Source organism: Oncorhynchus masou, chromosome 17 (assembly GCF_036934945.1).
Source record: "Oncorhynchus masou masou isolate Uvic2021 chromosome 17, UVic_Omas_1.1, whole genome shotgun sequence".
NCBI classification, from domain to species: domain Eukaryota; kingdom Metazoa; phylum Chordata; class Actinopteri; order Salmoniformes; family Salmonidae; genus Oncorhynchus; species Oncorhynchus masou.
In genome coordinates this window covers 32,933,606-32,961,541 of record NC_088228.1, presented here as the reverse complement: position 1 = coordinate 32,961,541, position 27,936 = coordinate 32,933,606, and the positions used below count along the sequence as shown (strand labels likewise).

General features: G+C 44.8%; 1 protein-coding gene across 1 annotated transcript; it reads left to right on the top strand.

Moving 5' to 3' along the window:
• Nucleotides 1-38: 38 nt before the first annotated feature.
• Nucleotides 39-26,287, top strand: LOC135558882 (SUN domain-containing ossification factor-like). Its single transcript, XM_064993082.1, has 23 exons — nucleotides 39-230; nucleotides 421-515; nucleotides 7,087-7,201; nucleotides 7,349-7,531; nucleotides 7,879-8,222; nucleotides 8,387-8,528; nucleotides 8,703-8,820; nucleotides 8,905-9,029; nucleotides 9,120-9,187; nucleotides 9,507-9,614; nucleotides 10,100-10,205; nucleotides 10,812-10,832; nucleotides 11,301-11,356; nucleotides 17,163-17,257; nucleotides 17,549-17,614; nucleotides 17,810-17,954; nucleotides 18,046-19,419; nucleotides 19,596-19,683; nucleotides 19,921-20,025; nucleotides 20,283-20,443; nucleotides 20,668-20,759; nucleotides 20,954-21,009; nucleotides 21,172-26,287. The coding sequence occupies exons 1-23, from the start codon at nucleotides 198-200 to the stop codon at nucleotides 21,607-21,609; spliced, it is 4,134 nt and encodes a 1,377-aa protein (XP_064849154.1). The 5' UTR covers nucleotides 39-197; the 3' UTR covers nucleotides 21,610-26,287.
• The last annotated feature ends 1,649 nt before the right edge of the window (nucleotides 26,288-27,936 follow it).

Below are 27,936 nucleotides of genomic sequence, written 5' to 3'. Positions count from 1 at the left end.
ATGGCATGCACATGCGCAGTTCGGCGCGAGATGACCGTTAGACGTGTGTCTGCTCATGAGTTTAGCTAGCCAACGTCGCCATGACATCGACTAAAAGCTATATCGGACATTTCTATTAGAGAAGCAGTTTCTGCTTATCTTCATAGGTTACTGTCTTTGATTTGACTGCGTTTTCATTGGACAGAGCCGGGGACCGGATGACAGCTGGGGCAGGTTGGCGGGTGCGCAAGGTCTCCAGACAGTACACACCACCACTGGATTTGACAGCCAACAGTACAGTACACTTTTAGGAAACTAGCTAGCTAGCAGTTTTATATGTCGGATCAGTAGCTTGTCATTTCAGAAGTTAGATAGCTAACGTTACTACGTTGACTTGAAACATACAACTGTTGAATAACCACAGTATTGACACGTTTGTAGGTAAACGGCGAGAATGTTGGTCCCTGCGGGATGATGATGAAAAAGAGACTGTGGCGAGTTGTGACAGTGTGCCTACTTGTGTTTTTACCGTGTTGGTAAGTTAAGCCTTACATTACTTTCACACCAAGAAAGATGTTTTGCATCACTTAGTAACGTTATTCAAAAGTCGTTCGAGGATATGTTAAAATAATGAACTACAAAATCATAACGTTAACTAGCTTGCTGCGAGCTAGTTTTTTTTAGTGGTAACTTACCAGCGAGTGGCTAGCTAACGTAGCTCTATACTATACAGTAGCTAGCTACTGTAGCTAGTTTAGTCGACTCGTCTGAGATGTCAATGCAGTTTGCCAGTTACTATACCTAACTAGCTCAATTCAACGGTTAATTTCTCCGTGTTATTGTTTTGTTTTCAGTGTCATTAGCTAGTTAGCTATCCAATTCAGGGTACGTCAACGATCCATCAAATGCCGCCCTCACCCTGCCTCACCATCCATCAACATTGCAACAAACATGGAACCATTAGTTCAATCAACAACATCCCTATATAATACTGAATAGGACAGCTTTAAAAAAAATAGATCAAGTCAAAAAACTGGCACTGCATTGAGCCTGTGGGCATGTGTTCTGTTCTGTGAAAGACAGGATTTGACTCTTCAGCTCTTGAGGGGATTACAGCCCACTTAACGTTAGTCAGTCAGCTAGCAGGCTCGCTGCGATTAGGTCTTGACCCCTGGCTGTGAATCCGTTGACTGGGTCCATCCAGAGGTGCTTATGGAGAAGAACGCACCAAGTTTACTTTAACTACACATCAATGCTACATTCATACTCAGTCAGATATTTAAATAGCCTGAAGACCTTTCGAGGAAAGGTCAAAGAACCTAGCCTGGTCTCACACGAAATGCTGCTCTGTCGTTCGCTACGTACGTATGGTCAACAAGCCGGTTCGGACAGACATTTTAGCTTACAAATCGATTTGTGGAGAACATAGATTGAAATGGCTTGCATTGAGTGAGATACTCATGTGTCCGTGAGAATTAGGGCTGTCTCTTGCCTGTGTGAAGCAGGATGTGAAATGTACACCACTTGAAGCTGATATGTCCCTCCTGCCATTTCATTCGGTCTTCTGACTGTCCATCAACTCCTGGTTTAACCTTACCTCGCAGCCACTAACAACACATACAGTGCCTTGCGAAAGTATTCGGCCCCCTTGAACTTTGCGACCTTTTGCCACATTTCAGGCTTCAAACATAAAGATATAAAACTGTATTTTTTTGTGAAGAATCAACAAGTGGGACACAATCATGAAGTGGAAAGACATTTATTGGATATTTCAAACTTTTTTAACAAATCAAAAACTGAAAAATTGGGCATGCAAAATTATTCAGCCCCCTTAAGTTAATACTTTGTAGCGCCACCTTTTGCTGCGATTACAGCTGTAAGTCGCTTGGGGTATGTCTCTATCAGTTTTGCACATCGAGAGACTGAAATTTTTTCCCATTCCTCCTTGCAAAACAGCTCGAGCTCATTGAGGTTGGATGGAGAGCATTTGTGAACAGCAGTTTTCAGTTCTTTCCACAGATTCTCGATTGGATTCAGGTCTGGACTTTGACTTGGCCATTCTAACACCTGGATATGTTTATTTTTGAACCATTCCATTGTAGATTTTGCTTTATGTTTTGGATCATTGTCTTGTTGGAAGACAAATCTCGGTCCCAGTCTCAGGTCTTTTGCAGACTCCATCAGGTTTTCTTCCAGAATGGTCCTGTATTTGGCTCCATCCATCTTCCCATCAATTTTAACCATCTTCCCTGTCGTTGCTGAAGAAAAGCAGGCCCAAACCATGATGCTGCCACCACCATGTTTGACAGTGGGGATGGTGTGTTCAGCGTGATGAGCTGTGTTGCTTTTACGCCAAACATAACGTTTTGCATTGTTGCCAAAAAGTTCAATTTTGGTTTCATCTGACCAGAGCAACTTCTTCCACATGTTTGGTGTGTCTCCCAGGTGGCTTGTGGCAAACTTTAAACAACACTTTTTATGGATATCTTTAAGAAATGGCTTTCTTCTTGCCACTCTTCCATAAAGGCCAGATTTGTGCAATATACGACTGATTGTTGTCCTATGGACAGAGTCTCCCACCTCAGCTGTAGATCTCTGCAGTTCATCCAGAGTGATCATGGGCCTCTTGGCTGCATCTCTGATCAGTCTTCTCCTTGTATGAGCTGAACGTTTAGAGGGACGGCCAGGTCTTGGTAGATTTGCAGTGGTCTGATACTCCTTCCATTTCAATATTATCGCTTGCACAGTGCTCCTTGGGATGTTTAAAGCTTGGGAAATCTTTTTGTATCCAAATCCGGCTTTAAACTTCTTCACAACAGTATCTCGGACCTGCCTGGCGTGTTCCTTGTTCTTCATGATGCTCTCTGCGCTTTTAACTGACCTCTGAGACTATCACAGTGCAGGTGCATTTATACGGAGACTTGATTACACACAGGTGGATTGTATTTATCATCATTAGTCATTTAGGTCAACATTGGATCATTCAGAGATCCTCACTGAACTTCTGGAGAGAGTTTGCTGCACTGAAAGTAAAGGGGCTGAATAATTTTGCACGCCCAATTTTTCAGTTTTTGATTTGTTAAAAAAGTTTGAAATATCCAATAAATGTCGTTCCACGTCATGATTGTGTCCCACTTGTTGTTGATTCTTCACAAAAAAATACAGTTTTATATCTTTATGTTTGAAGCCTGAAATGTGGCAAAAGGTCGCAAAGTTCAAGGGGGCCGAATACTTTCGCAAGGCACTTTATGCCTGGAATTCTTACATTGAAGCTCAGCAGGGGAGAGGGGTTTCGCCTCTGTAGTACATTTAGACAGGGCTTGACATTAACGCTTGTCTGCTTGCCTGGGGCAAGTAAAAAAAAAAAAAGTAAAAAGCTAAATTCACAATATGAAACCAGTTAGGCTACTCCGTTCAGAATTGTATCAGTGTCCTCCCAATCTCTGCAGAGAGCATCAGGGTATACTTATTGTAGGCCTGCATTGACAGGCACAAGCAGTCTTTCAATCATGCAGTTGTGAGATGCGTTTTTGAGATCAATGCATAATTTTTGGTCAGCAAGGAAAATCCTGGAAAAGTCCTGGGTTATGCATCACCTGTGTGTGCCTGTGGGCCTTGCCAGAGGGAAGAGAGGTAAGTAAAATAATATAGTGTAGTTTGGCAGGCTATCTTGCTAGTTAACTATTTAGCTTTTAGCTTGTATTAATGTCATTATTGTGTCCAATGTCCTAAAAACCTTCCACCGGCACTTGTGTATAACCACAGTTGATACGGCTGCACAGTTGATACGGCAGCACAGTTGATACGGCTGCACAGTTGATACGGCTGCTCAGTTGAAACCAATGCTGCATACTCTGGTTATAAAACAGTCTCTCAAGCGCTCAAAATTGGCTAGGATTATCCGCTATTCAATACTGGCCATGTAATTCTGACAAAGTAAAAAAATAAAATAATAATAATAATCTTAGAATAGCCTAATTGACAAGTAACTCTCCCCTGAACACTGCATATTTTAACCTTACAAATACATAAACATCTTAGTTAGCTACCTCTCCCACCGTAGCCATTTGATCCCTGGTTCACTGAATGAGGGAATTATTTTATAAAGACTTAAAACATATTTGACTGTAATGTTGCAGGGTGGCCAACTGTCCTCAAGGAGTTTCCAGGAGAGCTACTGGGTGTGCAGGCTTTTGCTCCATTCGTGCTCGAACACACCACATTGTCAAATATCAGCGGATCAACAGGACCTTGATACGCTGACTCTGGTGCGTTTTGAGCAGGGTTGGATCAAAAGCCTGCCACACCCAGTTGCTCTCCAGCTGGAGGGTTGACGGACCACATGTTTAATACAGTGGCCTGTCAGTGCAGTATTTTACGTTATGGAGGGTTAAGTGCCTTTTTCGAGGCCTCAAAGGCAGGATATACTGTGCGATACATGGGATCAGAGACCAGCAGTCTTCTGTCGTCAATACCAGTGACGATAATGAGTGTTGTTTTGTGAAGGGGGTTCCGTGCATCATGCAACACAATTTTCAGTCACCTTTTTGGCCCGTGGTGGTAGACCTTTTTCTAGTTTTGGGATAAGTGACTTGAGCTCAGTCCTACTTGTCCAAAGGATGTGGCCACAAAATATAATTTCAAGCCCTGTTCAGAGATCAATTTATAGCCAATGATCTAAAATAATGAATGAATTGATTTTAAACAACAACAACAAAAAGCGCTTTCTGTTTGTCATAGACATGAAAGGCAAGTTCCTAACGAGTTCCGTTAGCCAAGCTAGAGCTGTGTGAGACGTTCACAGTGATGGGCGCAGACGTTTTGATCAAGAGATACCTGTAGAAAGTGTGCACATTTTCTGTAACCCTGAACATACAAATATGTAAATATTATAGGTATAGTCATTTTTATAATTTGATTTATACTATATTTAGAAAGCATAAGTCACTTCAAGCCTCATTCATACAGTTGTTAAATAAGAAATACAACATCTAAAATATTTCATATTTTAATTTGATCATATTTCTACTATTTACTTGGCAGGAATCCATTTTAGATATGCATGCTCCGTTCAAAAAATTCAGAACTAAGAACCGATATAGCCCTTGGTTCACTCCAGACCTGACTGCCCTCGACCAGCGCAAAAACATCCTGTGGCGGACTGCAATAGCATTGAATAGTCCCCGCGATATGCAACTGTTCAGGGAAGTCAGGAACCAATACAACCTTGGCCCCAGTGATGTACTGGGCTGTACGCACTACCCTCTTTAGCGCCTTGCGGTCGCAGTCCGAGCAGTTGCCATACCAGGCGGTGACTCAACCAGTCAGGATGCTCTCGATGGTGCAGGATTTCGAGGATCTGAGGACCCATGCCAAATCTTTTCATTCTCCTGAGGGGGAATAGGCATTGTCATGCCCTCTTCACGACTGTTTTGGTGTGTTTTGACCATGATAGTTTGTTGGTGATGTGGACACCAAGGAACTTGAAGCTCTCAACCTACTCCACTACAGCCCCTTCGATGAGAATGGGAGCGTGCTCGGCCCTCCTTTTTCCTGTAGTCTTGATCACGTCGAGGGAGAGGTTTTCATGGCACCACACTGCCAGGTCTCTGACCTCCTTATATGCTGTCTCATCTTTGTCGGTGATCAGGCCTACCACCGTTGTGTGATTGGCAAACTTAATGATGGTGTTGGAGTCGTGCTTGGCCACACGGTCATGGGTGAACAGGGAGTACAGGAGGGGACAAAGCATGCACCCCTTAGGGGCCCCTGTGTTGAGGATCAGCGTGGCGGATGTGTTGTTACCTACCCTTACCACCTGGGGGCGGCCCGTCAGGAAGTCCAGGATCCAGTTGCAGCAGGAGGTGTTTATTCCCAGCTTAGTTTAGTGATGAGCTTTGAGGGCAATATGGGGTTGAATGCTGAGCTGTAGTCAAGGAACAGCATTCTCACGTAGGCATTCCTTTTGTCCAGGTGGGAAATGGCAGTGTGGAGTGCAATAGAGATTGCGTCATCTGTGGATCTGTTGGGGTGGTATGCAAATTGGAGCGGGTCTAGGGTTTCTGGGATGATGGTGTTGATGTTAGCCATGACCAGCCTTTCAAAGCAGTTCATGATTACAGACATGAGTGCTACGGGTCAGTAGTTATTTAGGCAGGTTACCTTGGTGTTCTTGGGCACAGGGACTATGGTGGTCTGCTTGAAACATGTAGGTATTATAGACTCGGCCAGGGAGAGGTTGAAAATGTCAGTTAAGACACTTGCCAGTTGGTCAGCGGATGCTCGGATTTACATGTCCTTCCATGATCCATTCTGTTGTTAAAATGGTCACGCACTCTGATACATTATTCATTGTCTAGTGCCTTAACATCAGCATGGCTTCTCAGGGGTTATATTAAGACTGTTGGCTATGAATTAAAAGGTAAACAAACACTGTACAACTTACAGTATTTGTGTCTTACCAGACTCCAGTGGCCAAGCAGAGGTAGGTAACTTACCCTATTCACCTCACTACTAGACAATAGACTTGCTGTTGACAAGGCCAAGTTTGTGTTGAAGTATTTTGACACTGGAGCTTAAGACAATCACCTGTGTCCCCAGTAGAAATGTGACATTGTTGTTCGTGGAACTATTTAAAGCCTTGTTATGACTGACCGGTGATCTCTGTTGTCCCATGCCAGGATGAACAGGACAGCTGTGACATTGACTTGTCCATTTCCCTGTAACACCGTCAGACTGTCAACAGACGGCATGCAGTTGTCATTTTCTCTGTGCAGCCACATGGTTTTAGGTTTTGAGTTTGACCTCCAGCCTGGCCAGCCCCCCTCTGATTGCCCATGACTCATTCATGGATTCTTTTGAAATCAAGTTGTTTTCCTTCTGATTAAGGCTTGTCCTTGTTGGTATAGTAAACATAGTGACTCTAGGTTACAGGATATTGCCACATCTTAACAGGATTCGGGGTCAATTTAATCTAAATGACGCCGTTTCGGGGAGTAAACTGAAATTCTAATTCCACTTTTCCCGTTACTCTCGTCTCTCCTAACTCGAACTCAACTCCCCTTGCCCATAACAATAACACTGATGTCTTCTCCTGTGTTTCCCCAGGCACCCCACTAAGTATGTTGGCTGCACAGAGCAGCCCCCAGAGGCTCGGAGCATGCCTGCACCTGCTCAGGACAGCAGTGGAGAGGAAGACCCAGACGACAAGTCCCATCACAGGGTACATAACCTGCCCCACCTGTTGGACCATGAGATGTTTTCATTCTCTTTCTACATACCTAATATAACCAACTTTCCTGTTGACATAGGGTTCTTTTAATGTTGGATAAAACAGCAACTAATGTTTCCTTCCTGTCCCATCTGTCAGGGTGTTGTTCAGGTAGAGGAGGGCTGGGGGTCCCAGTATGTCCAGTACCTATCTGAAGAGGAGGCGCTGCCAGAGGGAGAGGAGGTGGATACACAGCAGCAGGGCCTAGAGGAGGAGGAGGAGGAGGAGGCGGCGGCGGCGGAGACTCCAGGCACAGAGGTGGACGACAAGGAGCATGTCAAGGTATTTGTTTGGTTTATTTAGATCCCCCACTTATCTGTTTACAACCTACTGCAACCTGCTGCTCCTGGGGTCCACAAGATACTGCAATGATGAATCCTAACGACTGAATCCTAAGGCCTGAAAAACTACTCCACCCTGGCTTGCTTACTAGATGTGAAAGCAGTCGTCTCTCTCTCTCTCTCTTTAGTGTAAGTGCAGATTGAGACTTGGATGCTGTCCGTCAGACCTATTGATCAGACATTTTGATTGTTTCTGAAATCTTTTTAGCGTAAAAGGTTATACATCACGTACGGCTCAGGCAGGTGGGTGGTTGTCATGGGCCATCAATACTAAGTTCGGTGTTTTAGTGCCGTGATGATGTTTCCCAGACGTTGGACCTGGAGGATTCTGTAGCAGAGAAGGAGCAAGAGACAGCACGGCCAGAGGCCCGGCCAGAGGCTGAGCAGCCACTTCCAGAGGCTGTTGTCACCCAAGAGCAGAAGCCAACCCCCGCCTCTGACCTTTCCCCTCCACCATCTGCCCCTGCCCTCAACCCCATCCCCGAAGACCCCTCCAGCACCCCTAGCTCATCCTCTAGTGTACCAGAGGAAATTGTGTCTGATGTCCCTTTGTCAGAATCCAGCGATGCTGATCTGGCCATAGCCGACTGTGAAGCTGGAGAAACCAACCCCTTTGACGGCACCCTCACCAGGTCAGTGTAACGGAGGTGCTCCCGTGGTGAGTAGCCTTACCTGAGGACTGAACCCAGAGAGCTAATGGCTAGGCTTAAATCAGCAGGTTAAGACAGTCTATTGGTGCTCAGGTTCGTACCCATTTTTTTAATGTAGGCTCTCTTTCTATTGTCCCCTTATGTAGTCTTCCCGTTGTCCTGGAGAACACATCCAATGCCCTGGGAAAGGGCACCAAGACTGACATAGACCCCCCTCCGGCCCAGGCAGGTCAGGCCTTAGTGGGGCTGGCTCAGGGGGCCAACGCCTCCCACATGCTCAAAGAACAGGTAGAGAAACACCAACATTTTGTTGTACGGCAATAACGATTTCTGATGCTGATAGTCCCAAAAGTAACAACCTCCAAGCTTAATAATCTGAACCTCAAAGGAAAGTATTTGTGACACACAGACAGTATGTATTTGACCCAGCTCTGATGCTTGTCTGTTGACTGCTCTTCTTAGGGCTTGATCTCACACATCGCCACAGAGACAGTTCCCACCGTGGCAACCAAGGACCCGGAGGACAACCCCACCTTTGACGAGTGGAAGAAGAAAATGATGGAGGTGGAGACAGAGAAGAGTAAGATAGATAGGTGTTCCTGGCCCATCACAGTCACTCAATCAATTACTGGTTTTGATTTAAAAGTCTTATCTCTCTTCATAGCTCAGGCCACTCATACCTCCACCAATGGCGGCTCCCACGCTGTAAAGAAGGTGCAAAAGAACTTCAACAACTATGCATCGGTGGAGTGTGGGGCAAAGATCCTGGGTTCTAACCCAGAGGCTAAGGTATCTATTTCAAACTGTCACCCTCCAAACCTATCTAAAATAGAGATGTTTAGCTTTGCAGATTTTGATGGAAGGATCTTTGTTTCTCAGAGCACTTCGGCCATATTAATGGAGAGCATGGATCATTACATGTTAAATCCCTGCAGCAACAAGATCTGGTGAGTGTGTGTGTGTGTGTGTCTAGATCCCTGTAAGAGTTCATGTGTTTTTGTCGCTCAAAAATGTCTTCTGTCCTTATCCTTATACTTCCTGTAAAACCTCCCTGTTGCTTTTCCTCTTTATAACCACAGGTAGAACAACATCCACTACTCCACTCACCACCTACTGTATCCTCATCCCTCAACATCCTCCTTCTTTCCCTCATTCTTTCTCTCTTCTCTTTCTCCTTTTCTCTCTCCTTTTTTTTCTTTTTCTTTTTTTTTTTTCTTCTTTCTTTCTTTTTCTTTCTTTCTTTCTTTTTCTTTCTTTCTTCTTCAGGTTCATCATCGAGCTGTGTGATCCCATCCAGGTGAAGCAGTTGGACATCGCTAACTTTGAGCTCTTCTCTTCCACACCCAAAGACTTCCTGGTCTCCATCAGTGACAGGTTTGACCTGGGTCATGTTCATTAAAGCTGGTGTCCTTAAATTGGTGAAACTGCCACGTCCGTTTGGGATATTACAACAACAAAGACGTTACTGCAAATAACGAACACTTTTTTTTTTCATCATTGCTTGCGCGATAGAACAGCAGAATATGTTTCGCCATTATTATTTTTTACCACGCTACTGGAGGCTCCTCTCCTCCGTTTCTCAGTTTCAACAACAAAACAATTACATTTTTATACCGTTTAGAAACTGAAACAAAAATAACTGCTGTTTTTTTTCTCTCCAGATATTCTCTCCCTGTATTAGTCAGTTCTCTTCTTTTTGGTGCCTAATGAACACGACCTCAATGGGAATGTCTTGTTCTGATATCTTTTAATCTGTCATTTGATACTGAACATCATAAATGCTACAAACAGAAACAGTCACTACTACTGCACTAAGGATAGATCAGTAGGTTGAATTATGTTGGATGATGCTCCGTCAGGTACCCAACCAACAAGTGGGTGAAGCGGGGAACTTTTCATGCTCGGGACGAGCGCACTGTTCAGAGTTTCCCTCTGGATGAGCATCTGTATACCAAATATGTCAAGGTGTGTATGGCGTCCTCGTGTTCCTTCTCTACTCCCGCTTTACTCTTTCAGTTTTTTGGGGGGAAAGAGGTACTCTGAATGGAACTTCTTATTTAAATTAAAAGAAAAGATAATCAATACTAGAGTATCCCCCACTTTACTCAAATCCTGCAGGCCTGTGTATGTATGCTGGTCCTCTCATTCTAGAGTAATAGTTTACAATTATACAACGGGTGGGTCTAATCCTCAATGCTGATTGGTTAAAACCGTATTCCACAAATTACTACCGGCCAAATCTATGACTCTGAAATTCATTTTTAATCTGTCCCATCTGACTGCGCAATCCACTGTCATCAGCCCAGCCAGGCAATTTATAAACTTGATCTCCACTATAAAAAGCATCTAGAAATGATCTCACATTTCTTTTAGACTAACAGTTCATTTTCAACAGCGGAGATTTGTATAAACCTCGCTGTTTTTCTCGTATTTAATCTGATGCTTCTGTACCTCTTCTCCGAGGACTGGAGCAGGAACCAGCATTCATACACTCAGTCCTGTTTTAAATGCATGTGTGCATGTTTCTTCTTGTAATTATTTGTTTCTCTTCTCTTGTTTCTCCTGCTTCAGATGTTCACCAAGTACATAAAGGTTAGCCCATTTCTCACTTAGAGGTGATCGGTCTGTGGAGGAGCATGTAGATAGTGGAGGGAATGGAAGGGCTTTGGTGTTAGTCACAATGCTAACAATAGGAGAAGCTTGCTAACTGATCAGCCCTAGCTTACTGCAGGCCAGGTAGCACAGAATCTATACAATCTGGACCAAGCCAATCAAAATATATTTGTAATTATTATCATTCATCTAGTCATGTCACTCATGAGAATTCCATATAATTTTTACTGTAGAGAAGCCCATCCTTTAGGGCAAGGATGTTTGATCACAGCTTCAAAGTGCGAAAGCTTGTCGTCTGTCACCCAGAAAAGCATCAACGTTAACAACTTACCTCTGGAATTTGACTATTTGTCCCAAGATTTCAATGAGAATTTGACCACCGGCCAAATCCCACCATGCGCTGATGCCTGTTTCCTGGATGTAAATGATGTCTTTGTTTCGTCGCAGGTGGAGCTGGTCTCTCACCATGGATCTGAACACTTCTGCCCTCTCAGTCTCGTAAGGTATGCAATGAATAGAAAACACTGAATTAATGGAACATTTTAAAATGTAATTGGGAAAATCGCAGATAATATAAAAATAACATATAGCTAGCTGTAAAAAGCATAGATTTACTGAATCCACAGGTCTTGTACAGTAATGTTTGCCAATGGATTACCATCAAGCTGAAGATAGTGTTTTGTGTGTGTGTGGGGGGGGGTTAAGTAATAGAGTAGGAGTGGTAAAAATTTGCCCCTAGTCGCCCCTCCTAAACCAGTTGGTAAGGCTGAGCCGAGGGGATTTTTGCATCTGGGACTGCTCGTCCTAGTGCTGTTGAACTTAGCTCTCTCCAACACCATAGAAATAAGCTGCCTTTTGTCAGGGGCACTGGGGGGCAGCTCTGGCCGTCAGAGATTGCAGAATATTATCTCTTCAAAAAAGTACAGCCAACCAATCACCAACATAGTTTTTCTCCTATAGAGGCATGAATGGTTGTAAAAAAAAATATAGAAACTCAGCAAAAAAAGAAACGTCCCTGTCTTTCAAAGATAATTCATAAAAATAAGAATAACTTCACAGATCTTCATTGTAAAGGGTTTTAAACACTGTTTCCCATGCTTGTTCAATGAACCATAAACAATTAATGAACATGCACCTGCTTACAGACGGTAGGCAATTAAGGTCACAGTTATGAAAACTTAGGACACTAAAAGCGGCCTTTCTACTGACTCTGAAAAACACCAAAAGAAAGATGCCCAGGGTCCCTGCTCATCTGCGTGAACGTGCCTTAGGCATGCTGCAAGGAGGCATGAGGACTGCAGATGTGGCCAGTGCAATAAATTGCAATGTCCGTACTGTGAGATGCCTAAGACAGAGCTATAGGGAGACAGGACGGATAGCTGATTGTCCTTGCAGTGGCATACCACGTGTAACAACACCTGCACAGGATCGGTAAATCCGAACATCACACCTGCGGGACAGGTACAGGATGGCAACAACAACTGCCCGAGTTACACCAGGAATGCACAATCCCTCCATCAGTGCTCAGACTGTCTGCAATAGGCTGAGAGAGGCTGGACTGAGGGCTTGTAGGCCTGTTGTAAGGCAGGTCCTCACCAGACATTACTGACAACAACGTTGCCTATGGGCACAAACCCACCATTGCTGGACCAGACAGGTCTGGCAAAAAGTGCTCTTCATTGACAAGTCGCGGTTTTGTCTCACCAGGGGCGATGGTCGGATTCGCATTTATCGTCAAAGGAATGAGCGTTACACTGAGGCCTGTACTCTGGAGCGGGATCGATTTGGAGGTGGACATGACCCTCCAGCATGACAATGTCACCAGCCATATTGCTCGTTCTGTACGTGATTTCCTGCAAGACTAGAAAACAAATGTCAGTGAAGAGCCCGGATCTCAATCCCATTGAGCCCGTCTGGAACCTGTTGGCTCGGAGGGTGAGGGCTAGGGCTATTCCCCCCAGAAATGTCTGGGAACTTGTAGGTGCCTTGGTGGAAGAGTGGGGTAACATCTCACAGCAAGAACTGGCAAATATGATGCAGTCCATGAGGAGGAGATGCACTGTAGTACTTAATGCAGCTGGTGGCCACACCAGATACTGACTGTTACTTTTGATTTTGACCCCCCTTTGTCCAGGGACACATTATTCCATTTCTGTTAGTCACATGTGGAACTTGTTTAGTTCATGTCTCAGTTGTTGAATCTTATGTTCATACAAATATTTACACACGTTAAGTTTGCTGACAATAAACACAGTTGGCAGTGAGAGGAAGTTTATTTTTTTGCTTAGTTTAAATCTTTTTTTTTTTTCTTTTTTTAAGGAAACTGTAAAATAATGTACCAAATCCAATCACTAGGGAGCATAAGGGGTCATTATTGTAAGGGACCAAAGACTCAACCACGCATACACCCTTGATAATGACTCCATGTGTAGTAGTGTTGCTTCCGGCGCCGACAGAGATGGCCGCCTCGCTTCGCGTTCCTTAGGAAACTATGCAGTTTTTTGTTTTTTTACGTGTTATTTCTTACATTAGTACCCCAGGTCATCTTAGGTTTCATTACATACAGCCGAGAAGAACTACTGTATATAAGATCAGCGTCAACTCACCATCAGTACGACCAAGAATATGTTTTTCGCGACGCGGATCCTGTGTTCTGCCTTACAAACAAGACAACGGAATGGATCGAATGCAGCGACCCCAAAAACGACTCAGAAAAAGAGGGAAACGTGGCGGTCTTCTGGTCAGGCTACGGACACGGGCACATCGTGCCCCACTTCCTAGCATTCTTCTTGCCAATGTCCAGTCTCTTGACAACAAGGTTGATGAAATCCGAGCAAGGGTAGCATTCCAGAGGGACATCAGAGACTGTAACGTTCTGTGCTTCACGGAAACATGGCTCACTGGAGAGACGCTCTCGGATGCGGTGCAGCCAGCGGGTTTCTCCACACATCGCGCCGACAGAAACAAACACCTTTCTGGTAAGAAGAGGGGTGGGGGTGTATGCCTTATGGCTAACGAGGCATGGTGCGATGAAAGAAACATACAGGAACTCAAATCCTTCTGTTCACCTGATTTAGAATTCCTCACAATCAAATGTAGACCGCATTATCTACCAAGAGAATTCTCTTCGATTATAATCACAGCCGTATATATCCCCCCCAAGCAGACACATCGATGGCTCTGAACAAACTTTATTTAACTCTTTGCAAACTGGAAACCATTTATCCGGAGGCTGCATTCATCGTTGTTGGGGATTTTAACAAGGCTAATCTGAAAACAAGACTCCTAAATTTTATCAGCATATCGATTGCGCAACCAGGGGCGGAAAAACCTTGGATCACTGTTACTCTAACTTCCGCGACGCATATAAGGCCCTGCCTCGCCCCCTTTCGGAAAAGCTGACCACGACTCCATTTTGCTGATACCTGCCTACAAACAAAAGCTAAAAAAGAAGCTCCCACTGAGGTCTGTCCAACGCTGGTCCGACCAAGCTGACTCCACACTCCAATACTGCTTCCATCACGTGGACTGGGACATGTTTCGTATTGCGTCAAATAACAACATTGACGAATACGCTGATTCGGTGTGCGAGTTCATTAGAACGTGCGTTGAAGATGTCGTTCCCATAGCAACGATTAAAACATTCCCTAACCAGAAACCTTGGATTGATGGCAGCATTCGCGTGAAACTGAAAGCGCGAACCACTGCTTTCAATCAGGGCAAGGTGTCTGGTAACATGACTGAATACAAACAATGCAGCTATTCCCTCCGTAAGGCTATCAAACAAGCTAAGCGTCAGTACAGAGACAAAGTAGAATCCCAATTCAACGGCTCAGACACAAGAGGCATGTGGCAGGGTCTACAGTCAATCACGGACTACAGGAAGAAACCCAGCCCAGTCACGGACCAGGATGTCTTGCTCCCAGGCAGACTAAATAACTTTTTTGCCCGCTTTGAGGACAATACAGTGCCACTGTCACTGCCTGCAACGGAAAAATGCGGTCTCTCCTTCACTGTAGCCGAGGTGAGTAAAACATTTAAACGTGTTAACCCTCGCAAAGCTGCAGGCCCAGACGGCATCCCCAGCCGTGCCCACAGAGCATGCGCAGACCAGCTGGCTGGTGTGTTTACGGACATATTCAATCAATCCCTATACCAGTCTGCTGTTCCCACATGCTTCAAGGGGGCCACCATTGTTCCTGTTCCCAAGAAAGCTAAGGTAACTGAGCTAAACGACTACCGCCCCCCGCCCCGTAGCACTCACTTCCGTCATCATGAAGTGCTTTGAGAGACTAGTCAAGGACCATATCACCTCCACCCTACCTGACACCCTAGACCCACTCCAATTTGCTTACCGCTCAAATAGGTCCACAGACGATGCAATCTCAACCACACTGCACACTGCCCTAACCCATCTGGACAAGAGGAATACCTATGTGAGAATGCTGTTTATCGACTACAGCTCGGCATTCAACACCATAGTACCCTCCAAGCTCGTCATCAAGCTCGAGACCCTGGGTCTCGACCCCGCCCTGTGCAACTGGGTACTGGACTTCCTGACGGGCCGCCCCCAGGTGGTGAGGGTAGGTAACAACATCTCCTCCCCGCTGATCCTCAACACTGGGGCCCCACAAGGGTGCGTTCTGAGCCCTCTCCTGTACTCCCTGTTCACCCACGACTGCGTGGCCACGCACGCCTCCAACTCAATCATCAAGTTTGCGGACGACACAACAGTGGTAGGCTTGATTACCAACAACGACGAGACGGCCTACAGGGAGGAGGTGAGGGCCCTCGGAGTGTGGTGTCAGGAAAATAACCTCACACTCAACGTCAACAAAACTAAGGAGATGATTGTGGACTTCAGGAAACAGCAGAGGGAACACCCCCCTATCCACATCGATGGAACAGTAGTGGAGAGAGTAGCAAGTTTTAAGTTCCTAGGCATACACATCACAGACAAACTGAATTGGTCCACTCACACAGACCGCATCGTGAAGAAGGCGCAGCAGCGCCTCTTCAACCTCAGGAGGCTGAAGAAATTCGGCTTGTCACCAAAAGCACTCACAAACTTCTACAGATGCACAATCGAGAGCATCCTGGCGGGCTGTATCACCGCCTGGTACGGCAACTGCTCCGCCCTCAACCGTAAGGCTCTCCAGAGGGTAGTGAGGTCTGCACAACACATCACCGGGGGCAAACTACCTGCCCTCCAGGACACCTACACCACCCAATGTTACAGGAAGGCCATAAAGATCATCAAGGACATCAACCACCCGAGCCACTGCCTGTTCACCCCGCTATCATCCAGAAGGCGAGGTCAGTACAGGTGCATCAAAGCTGGGACCGAGAGACTGAAAAACAGCTTCTATCTCAAGGCCATCAGACTGTTAAACAGCCACCACTAACATTGAGTGGCTGCTGCCAACACACTGACACTGACTCAACTCCAGCCACTTTAATAATGGGAATTGAATGGGAAATGATGTAAATATATCACTAGCCACTTTAAACAATGCTACCTTATATAATGTTACTTACTCTACATTATTCATCTCATATGCATACGTATATACTGTACTCTATATCATCGACTGCATCCTTATGTAATACATGTATCACTAGCCACTTTAACTATGCCACTTTGTTTACATACTCATCTCATATGTATATACTGTACTCGATACCATCTACTGTATCTTGCCTATGCCGCTCTGTACCATCACTCATTCATATATCCTTATGTACATATTCTTTATCCCCTTACACTGTGTATAAGACAGTAGTTTAGGAATTGTTAGTTAGATTACTTGTTGGTTATTACTGCATTGTCAGAACTAGAAGCACAAGCATTTCACTACACTCGCATTAACATCTGCTAACCATGTGTATGTGACAAATAAATTTGATTTGATTTTATTCAGAATGACTTACAGTTAGTGTATTCAGCCTTAAAGTAGCTAGGTGAGACAAGCACATATCACAGTCATAGTAAGTACTGTGGGATTTGTAGTATTTCCAAGTCCCATTTGGATGGTAGATACCCTGCAAGACTGGAAAACCTTTTTGGTTTGAAACCTTTTCCTTTAGGATACTTATAATAACCTTAACTATTATTCAACCTACTTGGTGTGTTATTACTGGGCTACTGGCGTCTCTCTGTCTTCCCTCTAGTGGCTCCTAGAGAGTATAACAGCTCTTCACCAATATAGCCACCAGTCAATGTAGGCCATTCTTTGGCAATCCTCAATCTCATTCAAAAACACAACTATGTGAGATGGCTTAGAGCGGTTTCTCTCCGCTCTGTTGAAGGGTGTTTGGAACGAGTATGGTGGAGGAGTACGAGGAGATCGCTGACCCCCTAGACAGACCGGAAGACCAGGATGGCGACCAGGATGACCACCTCGGTGAGAGGAGAGCCTCTTCTACAGTAGCTTGAATACCTGTCAATCACAATCACTGTGACAGTGAATGCTATATAAGATATGACACATTGACCAATGGTCATTTATATGTTTCATGTACACAACAGTTTCACTTTCATGAGGAGAACCTGGTATAATATAATGTGAACGTCTGAAGTCCCGAAGCGACTCTACTGCAGGTTTTATTCGTACATGTTACCGCTCACCTTTTGAACTGTTTGGATGACTGATGTTGGTAAGTGTAGTGTTATCGCTCTGCTGTGTGACCCTCAGATTATCCTTCTGGATATGTCCCTGTAGAGGACGAGGCGTCTAATGACCTCATAGGATCAGCCAAGGGTGAGTTTACCGACACCGTACAGCCAGCTAAATATCCTGTTACACCAGTCACACAAATGTGGTATCAAACTGCACATCAATATTGAAAGAATGTGATGTGTCGTACTTGAGTCGCTCTCCTTTGGCGAAGCCAATGTGTAGATGAATTCAGTGACTGGGATAAGTATTCACTAATGGGCTGTCCTGTTGTTCCAGATGTCATTCTGAACATGGTGAACAACATTAAAGTCAACGTGCTGGGAGGAGGACCAGGGGAAGGGAACTTCTCAGGCCAGGCAGTGAACATGACTGCCAGTGAATCTTCATCTGACCCCGACACCACCTCCGCCGTCAGCCCTGTGTAAGTACCAGCCAACCAATCACTTCTACACCTAGTCTTTTACTGTATCTACACGCCGCTGTAGTAGCTTATGTCCCCGTCTCTGTTCCAGGCCTGACACTGTAGGCGTTGAACAGTCTGAGGTACCAGAACACCCTGTCACTACCACAGAGGATCACACACCAGAGCCCCCTACTCCAGAACCCCCTGTCACAGAGGAACCCAAACTAAAGAATCTAACTGGGGAGGAGCCGGTTGTGACTCCTATAGAGGAGGGGGAGGTCCAGTCCATAGTTACCTTGCTGGAGAAGGAAGAGGAAGGGAGGGACAGAGAGGTGCACCATTGCCCTGGCCTCCGACAGCAAGAAAGCCTTGACTACTGTGGCCTGTCTTCCTCCTATCCTTGCTCCTGCTCAGCCTCCTTCCAGGAGTACCTCCTCCACCAGTGTTCCGTTCAAAGGACCTGCACCAGCCAGGAGAGGGAGCCAGAGGCACCCCCAGTCCCAGGAACCAGCATCACCCCGTCACAGCATCTCACCATCTCCCCCACGGCCACTCAGACCCCACAGCAGCCCCACACTCTGGGGGAACAGCCTCAGGAGAGAGAAGCCAGCTCTGCCCTCGGGGAGAGGGCAGCAAGTCCCACTCAAGCCCCACCACACCTTCCATGGGTTGAGACGGAGGCAGTGGGAGAGAGAGAGCCCAGCACTGAGCTGCCCCACCTGGAGCCCAGCCAGCCCTCCAGCCTGCCCAGGCCCAGCTCCACCGACATTGCCAGCTCTGCCACTAGGCCCACCCCTACCATGGAGCCTTCACACCAGGCCTCCTCGAAAGATCTGCCCGGGCAGAAGCAGCCCGACACTGGGGCAGAGAAGAACCGGGAGGTGCAGCAGGAGGAAAACAGCCAGCCTTTTCCCACTGTCACCACCACCACCTCCTCCAGCCCCAGTGGCCCACTAGAGCAGAGTTGGAGAGCCCCTGTAGAGAGGCCCTGTCCAGACGTCCAGCCTGCCAAACAAGACATCCCGGTCATCCACACCCCACATGTGCCCGATCCCCTCCCCACTGTCTTCAGCCCCACAGAGCAGCAGCAGCAGCCTCCTGCCCCCACAGCTGAACCAGAGAGTGCTGCTGGCAGTGGCAACACTACTCCTGGGGAGTCCCGCTCTATCCCCATCGTGGTTATGACAGAACCCCCCTCGCGTGGCCAGACTGTCGCAACGGAAACCAAGGGGGAAGCAGAGCTTGTGGAGGACATCCTCTTCACCTCGGCGCCCAATGGCAACGGACAGCAGCTGCTTCCCCCACCCTCCCCCTCAGACTTCTACGCAGAGCTCCACAAACCCACGGAGCAGGCGGTCGGAAACCCGATGCACGGCTCCACCAGCCAGAAGGAGTCTGTGTTCATGAGGCTCAACAACCGCATCAAGGCCCTGGAGATGAACATGTCGCTGAGCGGACGCTACCTGGAGCAGCTCAGTCAGAGGTATGGGCACTCTGAGGTTGATGGCTCGTACTAAGCATTGTGCATCATCCAGTCAGCCTTCGTTAAAATGTCCAATGTCAAACAGTGAATCGCTGTTGAAATGATCAGTGCTTTCAAATCCATTTGAACACAGTCAGTCCGTTGAAGGTTTAGATGGTTTTGTCATTGTATTGAAGGTACCGAAGGCAGATGGAAGAGATGCAGAGGGCTTTCAACAAAACCATCATCAAACTGCAGAACACATCCAGGATAGCAGAGGAGCAGGTGGGGAGTGGAGGACCACCTTCAATGTGTTTGTATAGAGTGTTACATACTACGCAGCCCATTTTAAGATGGAATCTCGCACCGTTTTGGCCGATTGAATAATGAGAATGTCGCATGAAAGGCTCTGGTTGGATGTTAATCAATCAAAAATCAAGCTGTGATTGGCAATGTATGGGAATGTGGCTTGTGAGAGTGTTTGTGATTGGCCCAACTCATTCGTTTCCTGGATCCCTATAGGACCAGAGACAGACGGAGTCCATCCAGTCGTTGCAGGGCCAGCTGGAAGACATCACACAGCTGGTTCTCAACCTGTCTGTCGGAGTCAGTCAGCTGCAGAGCCAGGTAGATACTGCATACCTAACCTAGCCTATTGAATACAGCAGGGTTGGGGTCAATTTCAAGTCAGTCAATTTGGTAAGTAAACAAGTCCTATTCTTCATTGCTTTTGAACAAGGAAGTTTGGCCTCCTGAATTGACAAGGAATGGATCCAAAACCTGGAACGCAGCAGTATTCAAATGAATTCTATATTTCTTTAAAGTCTTTACCAACCCACACCACATGGCTGCACTGTGTTAGTTTTCCTCTGCCTATGTTGTAGGTGTCTGAAAGGCAGAGTTACCTCCTGCTGTGTCTGGTGTTGTGTTTGTTCCTGGGGTTGCTGCTGTGTGTCCAGCACAGTCGCATGTCTGCCATTGATCCTCCCTCCACAGACCCAGCGCCTCCTATACCCAAGAGCTACAGCTACTGCTGCCCAGAGAGGTATCTACACTGGGGGGGATGACACACACACACCATTGTTTGTGCTTACGTACTGCTTACGAACGTGTTATGAAGTCCTAATAAAGGTACCCTTGAACTGGAGTTGTCCCATCCAAGGGACACCACACATTCGCCCGCACAATATTGTTGAGACACACATTGTGTCATCAGGATACTGTGTTTAAGTCTTGTCCTAATCGAACTAACACATCTGTTCCTCTCAGGCGTTTCTGGGAATATGAAGACATGAGCTTGAAGAGAGGAATGTCATATCCTCTCCTGCACTCGGGCTCCTTCCAGTTACCCACCACTGAAGGCAAGTTTACCTACGACTATATTGTGTGTAGTGTTCTCCCTTGTGATTTCTTTGTTGCTGGTGAATATAAATATAGCTTGACTTTGTCATTTTATATTTATGATAGTTTTTGTTTTGCTGATTGATTAATATTGTTTCAACAGTAAAATAAAAAATAAAAAGTTATTTACTTGGTTTCCTCCTTGTGCTCGCAGGTCCAGAGTCACCGCACACTGTTGAACCATTGAGTTTTCTACCAGCTAATAAAAAGGTATGGATGGAATAGTGTCCCTATCTCAAGGAACGTCTCTCTCTCATACTCTCAGAGTATAACTGTCTTATGAACATGATGTCTCATCGCCAACCTCGACAAGTCAAATCTCCCGCTCCTCAACCTTTCCACCCTCTGTCCCCAACCCTTCTCCCTCTGCAGAAGAAACGGAGTAAGATGAAGACCGTGGAAACCTTGAAATGCACTGCACTCTGCGCTCCTCTGCTTGCTCACGGAGCACCCGTATGTAACGGTGGTACCACAGACCCTACACCCCGCATGGGGCGTCTCAGCCACCACGCCTTCATGGACCCCCCTTCCGGGGGCAGTTCAGAGAGCTCCTCCCAGTCGGACGAGCCCTCCTTATGCGGCCTTGCCGCCACCTCCTGCACTCGCCTCTGTGACGGCCTTCCCCCACCCAGGAGCAGGGCAGAGAAGCGGGCGTTCAAGCGGCATCGCTACAAGCCTGGGTGCGTGGTGGCGGAGGATCTCCTGCAGGCCCCGCAGAGAGATGCAACACCCATAACCCCCACCCTGCAGGACCTCATGGGGGGAGGGAAGGAGCTGTCTGCAGGGATGTTGGGAGTGACTGCGCTCTGAGGTCCTGTCGGACCTAGACTAAACTCTCCTCGTGTCTGCTCCTCCTGAAAACAGACTCTGGAACAGTCACCCCCTGGAACAGTCACCACTGAAAGGAGGGACGTTGTCATCCCTTTATACACAGGAAGCTTTAGGCCAGGAATAAGACAATCCCTATTCGTCCACCTCCCAACCAGTATGTTATGTTCTCTGTTGAACCTTTGTCAGGCTCTGATGTTTCTTTCTTGCTTTGACCAATGGAAAAAAAAAATATTTTCCATCTGTCCTTCAAAATGTTGTTTTGTTGTTGTAAATACTGTCAACCCTACAGCTGCGCCATGTAACAATCAAACCTACAAATAATAGCCAATGTCAATGATGGGCTAAAGGAATATAAAAAAAAATAGTTTTGAAGATGCTTTTACTGGGGAGTGTCTTCCTAGTGTCTTCCTGTACTGTATCCAGATAGATTCTCATTCTCTGAAGTTGAAACCTTTTACAACTGTTATGCTTTTACCAGCCCAGCTGCTGCTTTTACAGTACACAGGGATGCAAGACCGCCTACACTGAACAAACATGTCAACGCAGCATGCCACAAAGATTTCTGAGTTACAATTCATATAAGTAAATCAGTCAATTTAAATCAATTCATTAGGCTCTAATGGATTTCACATGACTGGGTATACAGATATGCATCTATTGGTCACAGATGCAGTACCAGTCAAAAGTTTGGACACCTACCTTTTTCAAGGGTTTTTCTATATTTCTACTGTTTTCTACATTGTAGAATAATAGTGAAGACATCAAAACTATGAAATAACACATATGGAAGCATGTTGTAATCAAAATATATTTTATATTTGAGATTCTTCAAAATAGCCACCCTTTGCCTTGATGACAGCTTTGCACACTCTTGGCATTTTCTCAACCAGCTTCATGAGGTAGTCACCTGGAATGCATTTCAATTAACAGGTGTGCTGTTAATTTGTGGAATTTCTTTCCTTAATGCGTTTGAGCCGATCAGTTGTGTTGTGACAAGGTAGGGGTGGAATACAGAAGATAGCCCTATTTGGTAAAAGACCAAGTCCATTTTACAGCAGGAACAGCTCAAATAAGCAGAGAGACACGACAGTCCATTACTTTAAGACATGAAGGTCAGTCAATACGGAAAATGTCAAGAAATGTGATTTATTTAGAATTCAAGGCACGCTTAACCAGCATGGCTACCACAGCATTCTGCAGTAATACGCCATCCTATCTGGTTTGCGCTTTGTGGGACTATCATATGTTTTTCAACAGGACAATGACCCAAAACATACCTCCAGGCTGTGAAGGGCTATTTGATCAAGAAGAAGAGTGATGGCGCGCTGCATCAGATGACCTGGTCTCCACAATCACCCAGTTGAGATGGTTTGGGATGAGTTGAACCGCAGAATGAAGGAAAAGCAGCCAATGAGTGCTCAACATATGTTGGAACTTCTTCAAGACTGTTGGAAAAGCATTCCAGGTGACCACCTCATGAAGCTGGTTGAGAGAATGCCAAGACTGTGCAACGCTGTCATCAAGGCAAAGGGTGGCTACTTTGAAGAATCTGAAATATAAGAGATTTTGATTTGTTTAACACTTTTTTTTGGTTACTACATGATTCCATTTGTGTTATTTCATAGTTTTGATGTCTTCACTATTATTCTACAATGTAGAAAACAGTAAAATTATGAAAAACCCTTGAATGAGTCCGTGTGGCCAGACTTTTGACTGGTACTGTATATACAGTGCATTCTGAAAGTATTCAGACCCCTTGACTTTTTCAACATTTGTTTAGTTACAGCCTTATTCTAAAATGGATTCAATTAATTAGTTCCTCATCAATCTACGCACAATACCCCATAATGACAAAGCGAAAACAGGTTTTCAGAAAACAGATACCTTATTTACATAAGTGTTCAGACCCTTTGCTATGAGACTTGAAATTGAACTCAGCTGCATCCTGTTTCCATTGATCATCCTTGAGATGTTTCAACAACTTGATTGGTGTCCACTTGTGGTATATTCAATTGTTTGAAAAGGCACACACCTGTCTATATAAGGTCCCACAGTTGACTGTGCACGTCAGAGCAAAAACCAAGCCATGAGGTTGATGGAATTGTCCGTAGAGCTCCGAGACAGGATTGTGTCGAGGCACAGATCTGGGGAAGGGTCCCAAAAACTGTTTGCTGCATTGAAGGTCCCCAAAAACACAGTGGCCTCCATCATTCTTAAATGAAGTTTGGAACCACCAAGACTCGAAAGCTGGCTGCCCAGCCAAACTGAGCAACCGGGGGGAGAATGGCCTTGGTCAGGGAGCTAACCGAGAACCCAATGGTCACTCTGACAGAGTTCCATAGTTCCTCTGTGGGGATGGGAGAACCTTCCAGAAGGACAATCATCTCTGCAGCACTCCACCAATCAGGCCTTATGGTAGAGTTGCCAGGCGGAAGCCCCTCTTCAGTAAAAGGCACATGACAGCCGGCTTGGAGTTTGCCAAAAGCCACCTAAAGGACTCTGACCATGAGAAACAAGATTCTCTGGTCTGATGAAACCAATATTGAACTCTGATCTGAATGCCAAGCGTCATGTCTGGAGGAAACCTGGCACCATGCCTACGGTGAAGCATGGTGGTAGCAGCATCATAATGTGGGGATGTTATTCAGAGGCAGGGACTGGGACACTTGTCAGAATAGAGGGAATGATGAAGGGAGCAAGGTACAGAGAGATCCTTGATGGAAACCTGCTCCAGAGTGCTCAGGACCTCAGACGGGGGTGAAGGTTCACCTTCCACCTTCCAACAGGACAATGACCCTAAGCACACAGCCAAGACAATGCAGGACTCTCTGCATGTCCTTGAGCCCGGACTTGAACCCCATCGAAACTTATAATAGTTTTGCAGCGACGCTCCCCATCCAACCTGATAGAGCTTGCGAGGATCTGCAGAGAAGAATGGGAGAAACTCTCCCAATACAGGTGTGCCAAGCGTCATACCCAAGAAGACTGAAGGCTGTAATCGCTGCCAAAGGTGCTTCAACAAAGTGCTAGTCTGAATACTTGTGTAAATGTAATATTTCAGTTTTTTTGAAGTTTTTTTATGTGCACACAAAATACAACCTTTTTTTGCTTTGTCTTTATGGGGTATTGTGTATAGATTGAGGGATTTAAAAACAAAATGGGGTGTCTTAAGGGGTCTGAATCGCTCTAATGCAGTTAACATTTTACATTCTGATTCGTTATTTTAATTGGGATTTATTCAACCTGTATGCAAATGCAGTTGCATTATTTTTACGCCATTCCATAGAATCCTGGGGTCATCAACTACACTTCTATTGATCATCATTAATTAATTTAGTTTCATTTCAAATTCAAATTGATCCCAGAATGTTGGATTTTTTTTCGTGGCTCTTTTTAGGGGAATCTGAAATGTGCAGTTGGCAGTAGTAAGCGTGGTGATCAGATGAGCTCATATGTTTCTATTTTCTTAATTGTAGAAGATACAGGTGTAGATAATATAAATCACATTCTCGAAATAATGTTTTATGCCTATTTGAGTAGAAAGTGTACTCTCTTGCTTTTGGAGTATGTCTTCACCAGGCATCAATGAGGTTGTAGTCAGACATTGTATGTTGGAGAGCCTTTGGTTGCGTGCGGATTGTAGGTTGTCTTATTAGATGCGTCCTGAATGTCCGAAATGGTTTTCATGTCCGTCCCAACAACCAGTTAGAATCCAGTTCATTCTAACAATATGCTGTTCAGTGAATCAAAAAAAACAACATAGAATCATATGTATTTGGATCATACATATGAAGAAAGGCAATTTTATTTCCATTATGGCTACAGTTAAGGAAAGTGATTCTGCTTTTTTATTATTCGCTTTTACCCAAGATGGTGATTTTGAGTTTGTGTCATCATGATTACACCTTTTAGTTTTTGTTTGGGGCTGATGAAAAAAACCAGCCAGTTTATACAAATGGTTCTCTATTCTATGTGCGTCTTTTTGTAGCGGGTGTGTTTCTTGGAGCATTGCTGTGTTGATATGGTTTCATGCTAGGATATCAAGACAGCTGGAATGTTTGATAGGACAATTTAGTCCTTTCAAATTCCAAGAGAGAATAGCTAGCGTGGCTGTTGTTTTTCAAAAAGGAATGTTACGTTATATAATTGTTATCTTTAGTGTTGAAAGAATGTTTTTGTCCATGGATTTGTAACAAAAAGCAAGGACCCACAAGGAATCTCATCCATGGGTTGTTTCCCATCCAGAAAGCCTTGCCTTTTATTTATTTAATAATTTTTAGAAAACGGCTGTTAACGTAACGACATTTGGAAAAGGTCAAGACTTTAGGTCTTAAGTTATTAACTATCGTATAATAAAATAGTTTTCTTATTTTAATACAGAATTGCTCTGTTTGCTGTCATGATAATGACAAATTAATGAAGTTCTATTTCGAAAAAATGTATTTATTGCCTTGAATATTCATAAAAAGTCTATCTTTAAGCTCTGCTGATATAGTCCCCAATCGGTATTAAATAGAAGGAATAGGAAAACAACTTGTGGTTACCCCATTGAAAAAGTTTTTGCTGTGACACAAACACAATTTTCCTGTTGTCTCCTTGTTTTAGTCCATTACAAAACTACATTTAATTAAGAAAAGTACAACTTGTGTAAAGATTACTTTTCAACAATGCCTGCTCCAGAGTGTTCTCACTACTTTAAAAAACGTAATATTGTAAGGCTACCCTTATGCCCCTTTTCATGACGGTGCTAGCAGCCAGGTGAGTGGGTGCTATAACTAGCTACCGACCAGAACATTATGCTAGGCAAGACCAATAACACAAACAAATTGACTATACTAAACAAGTTAAATGTCTTACCAGTGATCATGTTTTCCACACACACAGCTACGTGTAGCCTACTTGGACACCGGGTCCCCACATTTCCCACTCTCCCACGCCAAATAGCCTGAAGCCACAGGGCTCTTCAGAAGGCTCTATTTCCCTACGTGGGAGCATTGTGATCCATAGGTCTGTAATTACATTTACATTGAACAACAAAGCAGCTATACGGTGTGTTTTGTTGTATCTGTATAACAACAACAAAATCAACGCCAAAGTTGGCTCTGACAATGGGGGTGACTGAGAAAGAATGTTTGTTTTCCCCAATTTGTGGTCGAGGGAAATTCCTTATCGCCTTGGACTATGGGAATTCCAATACTAGAATGGACATGAACCTTCTTATGATGGGATAAAAGGTCAGTCATTTTGGTCAGGGAGTTGTCAACCATGGTTTGCCACTTCTGTGATCAAATATTGTGTAAAACAATGAATTTGAATAATCTGCACTGTATGTTCGTTAGCTAGCTTGCCAGCCAGTTTTAGAGGAATGATTCCATACATTTTTCTAATTAACTGCCAATATGTTAACATTCCATTCAAACAATGCAGTCAACCCACTGGCTGAAATCAGTTGATGATAGGACCGAGACAAGTTGTAAAAGCAACAAGAACTGATATTATATCGTACAATCGCACTCACAGTTTACGAAGAAAACACATATTTATGGTAAGTTATGGTCTGTTTACATATATTGTAAAGGCTATTTTAGCATCCAAACCTCAAGATGTCTATTACAAGATCACCTTCACTAGTTCTTAACGTAGCTTCTAATAAGAATGTGTTTAACAGACATGCTTCTCTGTCATATAGAGAGAAGTCCGTACATCTGCCACAGTCAGAATGTTGCTCCCTCCTAAACATATCCCAGTATTAATCAAATATATTTATAAAGCCCTTTTTTACATCAGCCAAGGCTACTTACTTACTTGACTTTTTACATCAGCAGTTATCAAAGACCCAGATACAGGCAGGTGCCATCCAACCCAAACCTGCAAACCATCATCATCATCATTCAGTGCTGGATAGTGGAGATGGCATTTGGGCCCAGCAGAGGGCACTGTAGCCTTGGATTCAATTTGAGGTGACTGGCTGTAGTATACAGGTCTAGGATCTTAATTTGAGACAGTTTGCTGCCGCATGAAAATAATCCTGCAGGAACAGGAAATGTGAATTATTATGTGGATTATGATTCATTTCAATTTTTGTAGGGATTGAAACATTTTCCGGAAGGGGAGTATCGAGTCTGAAATGTTTTGCATTGCAGGAAAGTTTTATCCTGCAACAGGGTGATCAAATTATGATCCTACATCTGTGCCTCCATTTCTGTGGGAATTGAACCCCAGTAATCTAGTTGTGTGACATCTACCCTCTTACAAATCACTTGTTGGGGCTGCCGTTCATTGATTGTCAGTTCCCTTATCATGTAT